Here is a 13,776-nt window from a genome sequence, read left to right as displayed (position 1 = left end):
ATCTCACCTGCTCAAACCTCACAACTCAGCTTCGGTTTTTAACTTGTTTCTTCTCTTTCTAAGCTGAGGGCCTTCACAGATAAAAGAGACGACCTGGCACTGGGTCATGTGATCGTTCTCCTGCAGTATGATTGGCCGCAGGGTGAGAATCTCTTCCTGAAGGCGGTGGATAAGATCTGCCAGCAGGGCAGCTTCCAGTACGAGAACTTCTTCAACTACGTCACCAGTATCCTTCAGAACAGAGATCGACCAGTTCTCCACTGCCTTGATGTATAACGCATTATAAAATTAGTTTCAATGCATTAACTATGCACTTACAATGCATTGTACCATCTCAAGAATATTGTGACCTCAGTTAATACATTATAACACATCTGTTCATTATCACACTTATGCATTTTACATTTGGTTATAATTATTTATTTTTTTATGCATCAGCTTGATGCAGACACTGATGTTTATATGGACAAAAACTGTATTTAATATGATGCAGTAGCTTTATAGAGTTATTTTTCACACGGCAGGAGCATTTAAAATGTTTGACACTGTGAAAGATAATCCTAATTCAGAATGAGTGTATTTGAATGTGAATATTTGTCCTTGACCAGCTTTCTCTCTGAGACATTGACATGTTAGAAGAGTTCGCTTACCTTCGCACGACAGAAGGAGGGCGGGTCCAGCTGGAACTCCTGCCCAATCAGGGGATGCTCATCAAGTAAGTCCCGCCCACATCTCTCACATCAGCCAATGGAACTGGAGATGATGAGAAGTGATCATCGAAGGTCTCTCCCTCCTTCCTGTTTCCTTTCTCCTTCTGTTTTGGACATGTCTAATAGTCTGCGGTTAACACTAACATCCGTGACAGGAAGAAGGCGGTTTGCTTAGTGTGTTTTCTTTACCCTGCTTTAGTGCTGATGTCCTCCAGCTGCTTTCTGAAGCCTTTTTGATCAGTTTTATGGTCTTTGTCTGACATTGTGTGGGGGTTTAAAGGGGTTGCAACTTGCAGGTTCAGATCTGTTTAGGGTTTAAGATCGAGAACAAATTTTAAAAATTCCTGGATGAATGACAGAGCAGACTTAAAAGTAAAGCTTCTTTATTGGCATTGATGTTTCCGTTAAGAACTTTTATCATCCGTGGAGCCACTAAAGCTTCTTTACAGTGTAAAAGATATATAAAAGATTATAAAAATGCAATTCACACTGAGAAAAAATATAAAGGTTTAAAGAACTGATCACTGAGAGGTATTTTCGTGTCAACGAGCCAGAGATCTTTATTTATTTTATAAATATCAGCTGTATGCAAAGTGACCCACACTTGGTTTTCGACCACTGAAAATGGGAAATATTCAGCAATTTTGACATGGAGTCATATTGAGATCCCCATATCTTTGGCACTGAACCATAAAGGGCCTTAAAAATAAAGATTACTAAAGAAATGTTCATTAAGAACCAGAATCTAAAAGGATATTAAGATATATTTAATACTTCTAGAGTTACAGACATGTAAAAATTGAGGAGAAAAGTATATTATTGCATCTCAGACAGATATGTTTTATGGTACATGTAGATCCCCGTGTGTCTGGGAGTGAACCATATAGAGATTTAAAAATGAAGATACTAAAAGAAAAGTTTAAGAACCAGAATCTAAAATGATATTAAGATACTTCTCGAGATACTTACAGGCCTGCAAACTTTGGAGCTCAAAAAGTGCTTTTTCCCATTTTTGAACGGTCACCATTAGCATATAATGCAACACAGATTCCTGAAGTCAACAGATTTTACTAACAGACCTAGAGATCTCTGTGTAAAAATAAAATGATGATGCTTCAATCTTTCTAAAGTCATTTTTAACGCTCTGTAATTTGGCTCTGAATCTCAGGTGAAAATTGCCATTTTGACCCTCTTCTATAAAATAGTGGATTACTCGGTCAATATTCATCCATGAAGTTTAATATCCGGGCTTTATTATCACTGTTTATGTTTGTCTTTGTCCAGACAGATGGGCAAGTTTCTTAAATTTAGTTGGTTTGTTCCGAAATGACTTGACTTCTGTGGCATCCCTGCAAAAACGTATGCATAAACCTTTATTTATAAGAATGTACTTATAAATATAAATGATCTAAATGAGATATATATATATATATTACATTCATGTCTGAATTGATATAAAGGAGGAGCTGTTACTTTACATTGCATTGTAAATCAGTAGGAAATGACTGTATGGTATTTTTCGATGAAAAATAGACTGGGAAAATGTTATTTTAAGCTTTATAATGGTAGTTTTGGGATGTGCTGCTAGCTCTTGATGGGCTGTTTGAAGGGTTGTGGGAGTGCATCAGCTGTGATCGTGCTGGCGGTGCGTTTATGAGTGTTTGCTGTCCGTAGGAACCCCAGCCCCGCCTTGGGGGTGGAGTTAAACACCCTGCTGCTTCCAGGGGCTCAGAAGGCTGACAGGTACCCCACCCCCATCACCGAAACCCCGCCCCCAACCCTCCCAGACTCCTCCCAGCCTGACCATGTGTTCACATTCTCCTCCTATTATTTCTCTTCATTCTGCTCAAGCATTTTCATTTTGCAAGATCGTTCCCGTTCTCATGCGGCTCCTTTTCTGTTGTGTTTTACTCGGGTTTTTGTGAAGTCTTCGAAGAATGTTTTTTCATTTTGTTCGTTTTATATTGCATCGTGTTCGTGGTTTTCATTGAATTGCAGCGTTTTACATTCATGAGTGAATCTCGCAGGCGATGTCAAGAAATGTCTGAGTTGTATCGCACCCGGGAATCAAAATCAAAAATAGAAAATTATATTTTGCATGAATAAAATTGTCTTCTTTTTTTGTTGTTGTTGCAAAAATCACATTTACAGTAATGATAATGTGGAAAATGTCTGATTCTCTTTATTAAAAATGTAATATATATATATATATATATATATATATATATTTTAAATTTTTATATATATATATATATATATTTTTTTTTTTTTTTTTTTAGATTTTAATGTGCTTAAAAACAAAACAAAACAAATAGAAAAAGTACCAACATTTTAAGGCTGTTCAAAATGGTATGTTTTCTTAAATATATATTTATTTATCATTTTAATTTAACTTTTTAAATATAATTTTACTTTTTTATTTTAATTTGATTTAGTTTATTTAGTTGATTAGTTCTTTATAATTATATATATATATATATATTTATTTATTTATTTATTTATTTATTTTTATATTTAAATAAAAAAAATTTTGGTGCCATTTATTAAGTTTATAATTTTTCTTTTTTTTTGTTTTTATTGTATTTATTTTTGAATTTTGGGATGCAATATGAGCCAGACGTTTCTTTGTGAGGTTCACCCTTATGTGTATTTTCTGCCACAGTATTCATGTGTGTGCGTGTTCAGTGTTTGATTGGAAGGGCTCTGCTCTTATATCTGTCTGAATGTGGAGAAACTGCGGTTTCGAAATGGTTTTGTTTCTTGTATGGGTTCTGCATAAAGTTAACGTTCACATTGGTTCAGTTCTCAGTTCTTTCTGTATTAAGTGGCCTGTTTTGGCTCTATGTGTTCTCACACGCCATGTCTGTTTCTGTTTTCATAGACATCACACCGTGACTCGAGGAATCACTAAAGGCGTAAAGGAGGATTTTCGGCTGGCGATGGAGCGTCAGGTGTCAAGATGCGGAGAAAACCTGCTCACAGTCCTCCACCGCTTCTGCATTAACGAAAAGATCATCCTCGTCCAGTCATTACCCTGAGCGACCTCTGACCTTTAACCTATGTATCAGTCCAGTTTTGATACTTTTTTTCAGACATTTTTGAAATCAGTCAACTTTTTAAATCATATATAAAGCTTTAGACATCTTTAGAGTTGCGATGCACTGGTCATCGAGCAGATCTCATTTACGTCATGGTTTTATTTGAGGTATTAATGAACAAACATTCAAAATTATTCAGCATTTTCTTATTATTTGTGTGTAAAATGCATAATTCATTGTTAAAGCAAATGCAATATGTTCACATTGTATTGTTGTAACATGCTTCTTGACCGAACTAGACTGTGTTATTGTGTAATATAATGTTGTGCTGGTAGCTCATAATAAATAAAACATTTGTTCTGTAGTTGAATATGGAATTTAATAGTCATTCTCTATCCTGTTTCAGTTCATCCATCACTAACGTGGTCTTCCTTAAGGACACTGTAAATCTCAGGATGTCTTTTGTCTCACGGTTATTCATTTCAAGGATTGGTAATTTTGCATGCTAGGTAACAATCTTTGTAATTAATAACTTTAAAAAAGTGGCTCTCAACCTTTTTTACTCCTTAGTTCTTACATTTCTGAGTTTTCTTCAGGGTCCCCAGTCTTTTTAAGCAATAAATATGCATGCCTTTTTCAGTTGTATGTGATCCATTGCATAAGAATTAAGGATTTTTTATATAGTTTTTACTCATAAATTCTGCTAATAAAATGTTTTAAAGCTTGGAATTTTGCAATAATTAAAATACATGTACACTCAAATGTAAGCATAAATAGGCATTACAATTAAATGTAGCTTTTCACATAACAAAAAATGATGCAAGGTACTGCCTTAAATTAAAATATTTATGATTACATTTTAATTTGACTTTCATTTAATTAGTGCATCATTCCATGATGTATTTAATAAATCCATTATTAAGTATGTGATATCTCTCCATATTCTGGGAATAATAGATTTTAAAAACCTGATATAATTTTATTATTATAACCGTGAAATAGCCACATGAAAACAAAGCTGGCATTGCGTAAAAAATGAATAAACTAAATTTTCCAGGTCCATAAATATCTTAATTTTGGACTTGTTTTGAATTATTTCAAATAATTTTCAGTCATCTTGAAGCCCCTGTGAAGACTTGCTGATGCCCTCTGGTTGATAACCACTGTTTTAAATGAGTATCTGCTTGACTATCTCTAAAAATGATTAGTAAAATGCCTCTTATCACTATTCTTCTCTTTCTGACGGACTGGGAAGGTCGGCCTGCAGAGCTGCTCTAAGATTTGCCCAGAAGAGTTTCTGCTTGACTCCTTCCGGTGGCCACTCCAGATAGGTGCGTCTGGACATCATAGCCTTGAGCTGGTAGTACTTGGAGGGTATGAGATACAATGGCAGAGGTTCCAGCAGAATGAGAATGATGCTGTCCATCCCTCGTGTCACCCGCTGGTGATTGGCGAAGTAGAGTTCGTAGTGGCACCATTCGCTCTGTACGAAATGAGAGGAGAGCACAAAGACGCACCTTCGGCTCTGCTCGATGCATCGGAGGATGTTCTGGACGATTGTCTTTCCTGGGATGAAGTCACGCTCGTGGTGACATACTCGCAAGTCGTAGTCGCCTTCGAGCTTGGGAAGAAATTGAGATTTGACCCAGTCCGCGTTCTTTTGGCTGTACGATACGAATGCATGGAATCGCAACCCCTCCAAGTCTTCCATTTTCCTTTGGGAAGTTATTGCGTTGTGCTTGGCTCGCGTCCATTTCCAGATCATCTTGAGGTACCATGGCACATCCAGATGATTGCAAAGAAGGCTAACAGCGACTATTAAAGTGATTGTCGGAATCAGAATAGTAATAGACAAGATCCAAGCATTGCAGGAGATCTCAGGAAGGTAGAAGTCTTCCAGTAAGGAGTTTCTCCAGGATTCTGGGTAACTGCATCGGTATCCTTCTGGCCAGTGGCCAAGAGTCAGACCAAGAGATTCTCCTTTGGGTCGTGTCACTCGGTCTTTGATGAGTGTGGTGAATTCACGCAAAGCACATGTACAGATGAAGGAGTTGCGACTCAAGTCCAGCTCTTTAAGATGCAAACATGTCTCGAGGGCTCGAGGTAAAGGCGAATGAATTGAGTTGGATCTTACAGAGAGCTTCTGCAGGTTTGGGAACGCTTGGCAGGTGGGAAGGTCTAGAAGACGGTTGTCCATAAGGTCAAGGATCCTCAGGTCGTCTAAAACCTGAAGATCTGAAGGAACTGTGGTCACGCGGTTATTCTGAAGGTTTAGGATCCGTATGGAATCAGGCAAACACTTGAAGACGCTCTGGTCGAACCCATTCGAAGACAAATCTAGTTGGACAACTTTGGGAGGCCAAACGCATTTGCCTTGTTCCTCGGAATAGGTAAGTTTGTTTTGACTGAGATCGATGTATTGAAGCGAATCCATGAGATGGATTCTTAAGGTCAGTGGTCTAAGGAGTTTCAAGTTGTTGCCCTTCAGAACCAACTTTAAAAGATTTGTCAATGTAGTGCATTCAGTGTTCGGATCAACCGAGAAGACGTTTTCTGTAAGTGCGCAATCGGACAAGTCCAACACCTCGATCTGGCTAACAGTCAAAGGACAGGTCATGAAGATGATTGGCGTTTGGGTTAAACTGACGTTTCTTGCAGGCATGTTTATGAAGAAGTCATAGAGCTCTTTTTGATTGAAGATGAATTCGGTTACGGATGCTCTAGTCGTAGAAAAGGAATCCAACATGCGGCTTGTGGACAACGGCATGCCGTTTTCCATTTTTGTCATTGTAAGGTCTGAGAAAGAAAGCTGTTGGATTGTAGACTGCAATATTGTGTTTACACAGCTTGTTAGAACATGCCAGGTGGTTTCCACTTTGGAGATTTCCAAGCTAACGGTGCGTAGGATTCCTCGACGGTGCATGTGCTGGATGACCTTCATCTCGCTGTCCACCAAAGTGAATTCGACTTCTTTAAACGCTGCAAACACATCAACCGCGATTGCAATGTCAAAGTCCCTTTTAGACAAGACAATGATGGCTTTCTCTGAGTGTACCTCTGTAAGACTGTTCTCCTGATACATCTGTAGGCTGTGTGCATTAATAAAGAGCGTTTTCAGAGTAAGATTGGTGATGTAAGTGAAGTCTTGGTTGCTGATTGATTTGGCACTCAAGCCCAACCACTGCAGGTGTTTCAAAGTGGAAAATTCCCTTCCAAGCGCCATGATGGAAAACAAGTTGGATGACAAGTCTAAGAGCTGTAGACGTCCCGTTTTAAGCAGGTACGGTTGGTTCGAGAGGTTCTGGAGTCTGTTGTGCGACAGATCCAAGATCTCCAAAGCTGGCGTAGAGTTAAATGCATCCGTGTCTATTTTCTCTAGTATATTCCAGGACAGATTGAGGAAGTGGAGTCGTGGTGTTGTGGTAAAGTCTTTGGCGCTCAGTGCCTGGATGCGATTCAGCGAGAGATCCAAGTCCTCCGTTGACGGTTCGAGGCCAGGGGGAACCGAGGACAGGTTCTGAGATGAGTAATTCACTATGATCCTCTTAATGGCCAGAATGGGAGATGTGTGGAAACATGTGACACAGACAAACAGCAGCCACCAACCCAACGGCTTCATCTTTCTGAAGGAGAAAAAACACTTGATTTCATTTCCTGTTTTAAGTCAACCACCATCAGTTTTCACTTTTACTCATGTCTCTAGTATTAGTTTGCTTTGTGGTTGCATGGGAGTATTTTAAATTTGCTAAAATAAAATGAAATAAATTAATAAATAAATGCAAATGAAGGCATTTGGGAAATGCATTTGGACTACTTTTACTGTAAATCAAAAGACATTACAGAGTGAAAGTTATTACATTTTATAATATGGTGAATATGGTAATGTTGGCATTTAAATTTACTGTATATCAGTTATATATTTCAAACTCCTGTTTAATTAGCATGTTAATTATCTTTAAAAAAATATCATGGACTGTTTTCATATTACCTGCATTGATTTTAACTGATCAAATTTAATTTGGTTCAGCATCAGATTAGATAGATAGATAGATAGATAGATAGATAGATAGATAGATAGATAGATAGATAGATAGATAGATAGATAGATAGATAGATAGATAGATAGATAGATAGAAGAACTTTCTTTCTCTTACCCGTCTGCTGTGGATGAGGCTGTTCACTGTCATATGAGACTGTTGATCACATTTAAATGATGAAACTCAATTTCTGCTTTTTCCGAAGTTTCACTTCCCCAAACTACAGTCATTTACTGACAGTGACCAAGTTATTTACTCTCAGGGATGGAGCCTCATGTGGAAGAAATACTTTGACCTTGTTTGCAAGCATCTTGTCACAGTAAGCAGTAAGCTACATGTTTTATTTTGTTTTTAATACGTTTTGCATAAACTAACTCTAACACATCTGATTCATAATATTAACATATAGGCATGACAAGGCAAGGCATGCCAAAAATCATTAGGATTTTAAGAACATTTCAAAACGTAATTTTTGATTAGTAATATGCATTGCTAAGAACTTCACTTGGACAACTTTAAAGGCGATTTTCTCAATATTTAGGTTTTTTTGCACCCTCAGATTCCAGATTTTCAAATAGTTGTATCATGAAAAGCTTATTTATTAAGGGAAAAAAATTAATAAAATCAACCTTATGAATGTGGTCCAGGGTCATATATGTCAAAATAGGATTTTTTACATAAATCATTGCTTAGAAATTGAGCAGCATTATTCGACTGGTTTGGCAGAACATACAGTATCATATTTGACCAGCAGATGATTTAGTTGCTCTTTCTGCTGATTTAACGATCCTTTAGAGTTACGGAAACACTGTTAGGTAACAGATAACATGCTTAGCACTTTATCTTTCATAAGAGACAAAATTTAGTGTACAGTCTGTATTTTTACAGAAGACTGATAACGTTGCTGTGAGGAACTGTAGTTATGCAGCGATTTATTTTGCCTTAGATGCAGTTAATGCTGTTAGCCATTACAAACACTATCTAGGGCTCTCTAAAGTGTGTGTGACTAAGCAACCATGTTTTATCAGCTTTAGGTATTGTATCAAATAATCTTAAGTATTTTAAAGCACCAGGCGACGGCGTGCTCCTGACGCAAAGAATGAAGGGAATAATGGCCACTAGTTTTGAGCAAATTAAGGCTGCATTTCATTATGAAAATGTAATATAGCCTATGACCATATATTGGCCTATATCTAGAGTGTTATTGCCATATATGCTACCTATAAGGCCATGTAGAGCATAATTTTCACAAATGAACATTCTCTGGGTGAAGGTATAGCTTAATAAAATATATAAAATCCCCCTAGTAAAATGTGTGTTATTTACATATGTTAATTATGTCTAGCCTATAAGTGTTTTTTTACTTGGTAAAAAAAAAACCTAAAAAAAAAAAACCGTGTCAGATATATTTTATTTATATATGCAACTTCATTAAAACTATATATATATGTCTGTGTGTGTGTGTGTGTGTCACCTACCGTACATTTTATCAAAAAATATTTATTTATTAGTAATATGCTGTGCTAAGACCTTAATTTGGACAACTTTAAAAATTATTTTCTCAATATTTAGATTTTTTGGCAAGTTCACTCAGGATGCTGTATTTGAAGGGCTCTGAATACAGGAAATCAGTTTTCTGTGTTTGTGTCTCTTGTGTTGCTGTTACACATCTTGTTTTCCACTGATCAAGCTGATTTTTGTCCAGCATCCTCTTTGAACATTCATCTGTTCTAATCCACGATCCCAAACTGTGTCTCAAAACACAATCACATGCACCGCTGAGGCTTATAAAACTACAATCACGTCCTACAACTCTCATCCACTTCAACTTGTGTGAGCTTCAACTCAGCTGTGGTTGTCATTGCAGTTGTTTGCTGGTCTTCTGGTCTGATGTTGTGAAACAGCAGGCATAACATCTTTAGAGGGATATTGAAGCTGTGCTTCACAAGTGACAGCTTGCAGTGAAAGTGAAGTCAGATGAAGTTCTTCAGATTTTAGTGTTATTCTTAGCAAATAGTTCACGTTCATATCTAGGTGTTTCTTTAAACATATTCACTTAAATACTTTATTATGAGGTTTATTAAAACTGCCAGATTTCCACACTTTTTTTGTTTATATGAAGTGTTCCATTCATCCATTACATCATTTATTTTCAAATGCCTTGAATGTAGGTTTATAGATTTGTTTTTAATCAAACCCGGACCTAAACTTTGAATCTTAAATATAAATTGAAATCTCTATCTTACTATCACTCTGTTGTTTAAAGTTATATATATATATATATATATATATATATATATATATATGTATATATAATCTTATATTTTTAATTACTTTATTATTCTATGATAAACAGGCTATTTTAATATTACGTGTTTAAAAATGATTTAGCATAGTTGTCCAAATTAAAATAATAAATAATAATAGTTATGAAATTAGTCTTACACTGTATGACTTTTCAAAGTAGTAAATAAAACAGATTATTAGAGTATATTACTACTTTTATACTTAATATTTTCAGATGTACTTTAATTATTTGTTTAATATTTGTGAAATTTAGTAAGAGTTTCTAAAACATTTTTATGAGATATTGAAATGAAAAAAATTTGTTTAATGTTTGTTATATTGATGAGAGTTGGTTGTCAATTACTATTTTTTTTATTTTTTATTTGTTGTCTGTTTTTATTATTATTATTATTATTATTATATCAATTATATTGCATCCTAAAGAAAACCATGCCTATTTTTTAAATATATTTTTTTATTTTTATATATTTATTAGTAAATATATTCAATCATATTGCATGTATTTAGACTTATGAATATTGTCTATAAGATATTGTGCATACCGATACATAAATTAAACTGAGTATGAAAGGTATAATCTAAAATAGTTTACAGTGCCCACAGAAAAAGCCTAATTAAATTTGCTCCATTGATATGCCAGATAAAACATCCTTCAGTCTCCCTGCTTCTTTCTTCTTCTTCTTTCTCTCCATCCATCATCAGTCTCCCTCTCTCTCTCTCTCTCTCTCTCTCATTATCAGATGCTGTAATTCATGAGAGGATCTGAGTTCATGTTAATCACTGATCAGAGCTTTATCTTACTGCACTCTCTGATCTTGAGTGTTTATGTGCATCGCCCTCTATGTGCTTCTCTTCTCGTTTCCTTTTATTAATACAGTTTTGGTTTTCCAGCATAGGACGATGTCCAGTGTTCAGGTTCAGTGTCTGGTCTGTATTCATCTGTTTAGTGCTGATTTTATGGGAAACGTCTGAGAAAGTCCAGGGAAAAGCATCTAAACTGTGGCTGCAGCTGCTCAATGAGACGTTCCTGCAGACTGCTGTGTTTCCCAGATGCTTTCTGTGGGGATCCTGGAATGCAGATGGGAAAGGCAAGTCGGTTTAGGATTGCTTCACCCATCACATGGATCCATCCAGTGATATCTACATCCAATGGGAGTAGGATCTGAGGTCAGATCAGTACCTAGGTGTGAACTTCTATGTTTTTTCTTTATCCTGGACAAGGAAACGCAAAGGCGAATCCCAACACGGCCGGAGTGCAGCATGATCGCAGTTTGGAGCTTCCTCTGGAGCCAGTCGTGACTCTGTTTCACTGGGATTTCCTACAGGTCCTGCAGGAGCAGTTAAGAGGCTGGCTCAATCGAAGCATGTCGAATGTTTTCGCAGATTATGCTGTGTTTTGTTTCCGAACGTTCATGCTGAGGTTTGCTACTGGATTACAATGCATAACCTTCAGTAGAGGGCACTCCACTCAGGACCATTCCACCCATCAACCACCAGATGTCACTTGGACACTAGCACCTCTCATACTGTTGCACCACACCCGAACTACATTACCCATGAGTCACTGCATCACAATCACCCTGCCACACCTGCACCTCATTCATCAGCCAATTTCCTGTCCACACCTGCACCTCATTTACACACACACATAAAAGCAGCACACTTACTCTCACTCACTGCGAAGTCTTGTTTAGCCAGTCTGACAATTCCGAGCGTTTTTCCCCTGTGTTTGTTATGCCTGTGTTTTGACCTTTGGACTGTGTATTCTGACTCTGATTCTCCGCTGCCTGTCCCGATCTCTGCTTGTTTTTGGTTACGATTCTGGTTATCCCTGACACACCTGACGCCATTCCTGATCTCTGCCTGTATGACCATTCTGTTTAATAAATGCTGCATATGGATCCGAACGCCTCCGACTCCTTGTTACAGGTGTGGATTACTTGTGGATTATTGTGATGTTTTTATCAGCTATTTGGACTCTCATTCTGACTGAGCCCATTCACTGCAGAGCATCCATTGCTGATACACTGACGCAATGCTACATTTCTCCAGATCTGATGAAGAAACAAACTCATCTACCTCTTGGATAGCCCAAGGACTCACTGTGCTTTATTATTCTTATTCCTAGGTATGCCTCTGATGCATATGGCACACAAGTTTAAAACACTTCTGGAGTTTCGAAATCACCATCTGAACCCTACTGGTTTTCTGGGAGAAGCATGTGCCACGTAAGGTTATGCCAAACCCCCTCATGGAAGAAGAAAGCCTTTGTGTTTACAACATTGAAATTAGCACTTATCAGCATCAATTACAAGCTTTTTAAAAGAATTTGAAATATATAAAATTTATGGCATAGACTCTTTATGCTGTGTTCACACCAAACGCGAATAGAGCGACAAAATCGCATCTACCGCGTCTTGTTTGCCGCTTGAACATTTTGAGATCATTCGCTTCATTCGTGCGTGAAATGAACTTCACAACAGATGCGAATTCACGTCATGGGCGGCTTTTGCCAGCTGAGTTCACGCAGCATTTTCAAACGGCATTTTTATTTGGATAATTTTCAAAATATTACTGTTATAGTGTCATGAAATGTAGTTTTAAAAGTATTTCAGGCGAGAAAGTAGTTGGTTTAAATTCCACTATGCGGTTTATTTATAAAGACAGCGTCTATTTAAAAAATGTGTTTCGCCGATTTCGGAGATGAGCTCCATGCGATCAGCGGGAGCTCCGTCATCATGTATCCGCCGAGAGCAGCCTCACCTCGGCTAGACCTTCTGACATTTGCCGCTGGCTCTGATGTCTCTTTAGTGGTTCAATATAAAATATAATTTGTTTGGGGTAAAACGAAACGTTTCTTATCTTTGGAAACACTCAATTCGCGCATCAATTTGAGTCATTCTGTTATTGTGGGGATATTTCCAAGCCCCTAAACATGACGAGGATGAAAACAAAATGTGATTGGATGTTTTACCTGTCATTCATATGGCCTTTTGGGCAGTCCTTGGCCATTCAAAGCAGCCAAGGTTCCCAGACGTCCTGCCGTCAGTCTGAAGGTCTGGCTACGTGAGACCATTTACGCAATTTACCTACGTACCTTTAATTATTTCACAGTTTTTAAAAGACAGTAGTTATAGGTATAGTTTTTGGTGTGAAGTGCTATAACAAATTTGCAAGCATCATATTTAGCAGGGATGCACCGGTATCGGTATCGGGCCTGATACTCGTTAAAATACCCTGATACCAAACGCCAATACCACACAGCACGTGATAAGTGCCATATTCAAGACACCTTTATTTATATAGCACTTTAAACAAAAATAGATTGCGTCAAAGCAACTGAACAACACTAATTAGGAAAAAGTGTGTCAATAGCAGTTCAATTCCAGGCTGCAGCAAAGTCAGATTGTGCAGAAGATTCATCTGTTTCCTGTGGTGTCTTTAACAGTCCATTATCAGGCAAATGTCCCTTGTCCTTCCCCTCTCCCTTTTTTTAATAATTAATTATTGTACACAGGTGTGCCATTAATCAACCAATGTGAGGGAGAAATCAGGTGCAGCAACGCCCCCTTACAGATGGATCAAAATATATGAAAGGTAAGATTAATTTATGGTGTTACTAAGCAAATGTTACATATTACTATTTAAAAATAGATGTTGTGTAATAATGTGTATTGTCTAAAA

General features: G+C 37.2%; 2 protein-coding genes across 3 annotated transcripts in view; one reads left to right on the top strand and one right to left on the bottom strand.

The window, feature by feature from the left end:
• The window catches only part of ints10 (integrator complex subunit 10), an 11,593-nt gene extending 7,475 nt beyond the window's left edge, over nucleotides 1–4,118 (top strand). The window contains exons 15-18 of one of the 2 annotated variants that reach the window (XM_059515372.1): nucleotides 64–226; nucleotides 622–715; nucleotides 2,385–2,453; nucleotides 3,592–4,118. In XM_059515372.1, coding sequence (XP_059371355.1) covers nucleotides 64–226; nucleotides 622–715; nucleotides 2,385–2,453; nucleotides 3,592–3,748 — 483 coding nt within the window. In that variant the 3' untranslated portion in view covers nucleotides 3,749–4,118. The remainder of the gene's footprint in view (nucleotides 1–63; nucleotides 227–621; nucleotides 716–2,384; nucleotides 2,454–3,591) is intronic. The other variant, XM_059515373.1, reaches the window with a different exon arrangement.
• A 379-nt stretch (nucleotides 4,119–4,497) lies between these two features.
• On the bottom strand, nucleotides 4,498–7,945 carry LOC132109353 (toll-like receptor 6). Its single transcript, XM_059515370.1, has 2 exons — nucleotides 7,903–7,945; nucleotides 4,498–7,371 (listed from the first exon to the last, which is right to left on the bottom strand). Exon 2 carries the CDS (start codon nucleotides 7,365–7,367, stop codon nucleotides 4,974–4,976), a length of 2,394 nt encoding a protein of 797 aa, XP_059371353.1. The 5' UTR covers nucleotides 7,368–7,371; nucleotides 7,903–7,945; the 3' UTR covers nucleotides 4,498–4,973.
• Nucleotides 7,946–13,776: the final 5,831 nt, after the last annotated feature.

Source organism: Carassius carassius, chromosome 29 (genome assembly GCF_963082965.1).
Source record: "Carassius carassius chromosome 29, fCarCar2.1, whole genome shotgun sequence".
NCBI classification, from domain to species: Eukaryota; Metazoa; Chordata; class Actinopteri; order Cypriniformes; family Cyprinidae; genus Carassius; species Carassius carassius.
This window is presented reverse-complemented; position numbering and strand designations above follow the sequence as displayed.

What these genes read in the sequence shown, in the direction of transcription:
- LOC132109353 (XM_059515370.1), bottom strand. Translation starts at nt 7,367, where the DNA reads ATGAAGCCGTTGGGTTGGTGGCTGCTGTTTGTCTGTGTCACATGTTTC.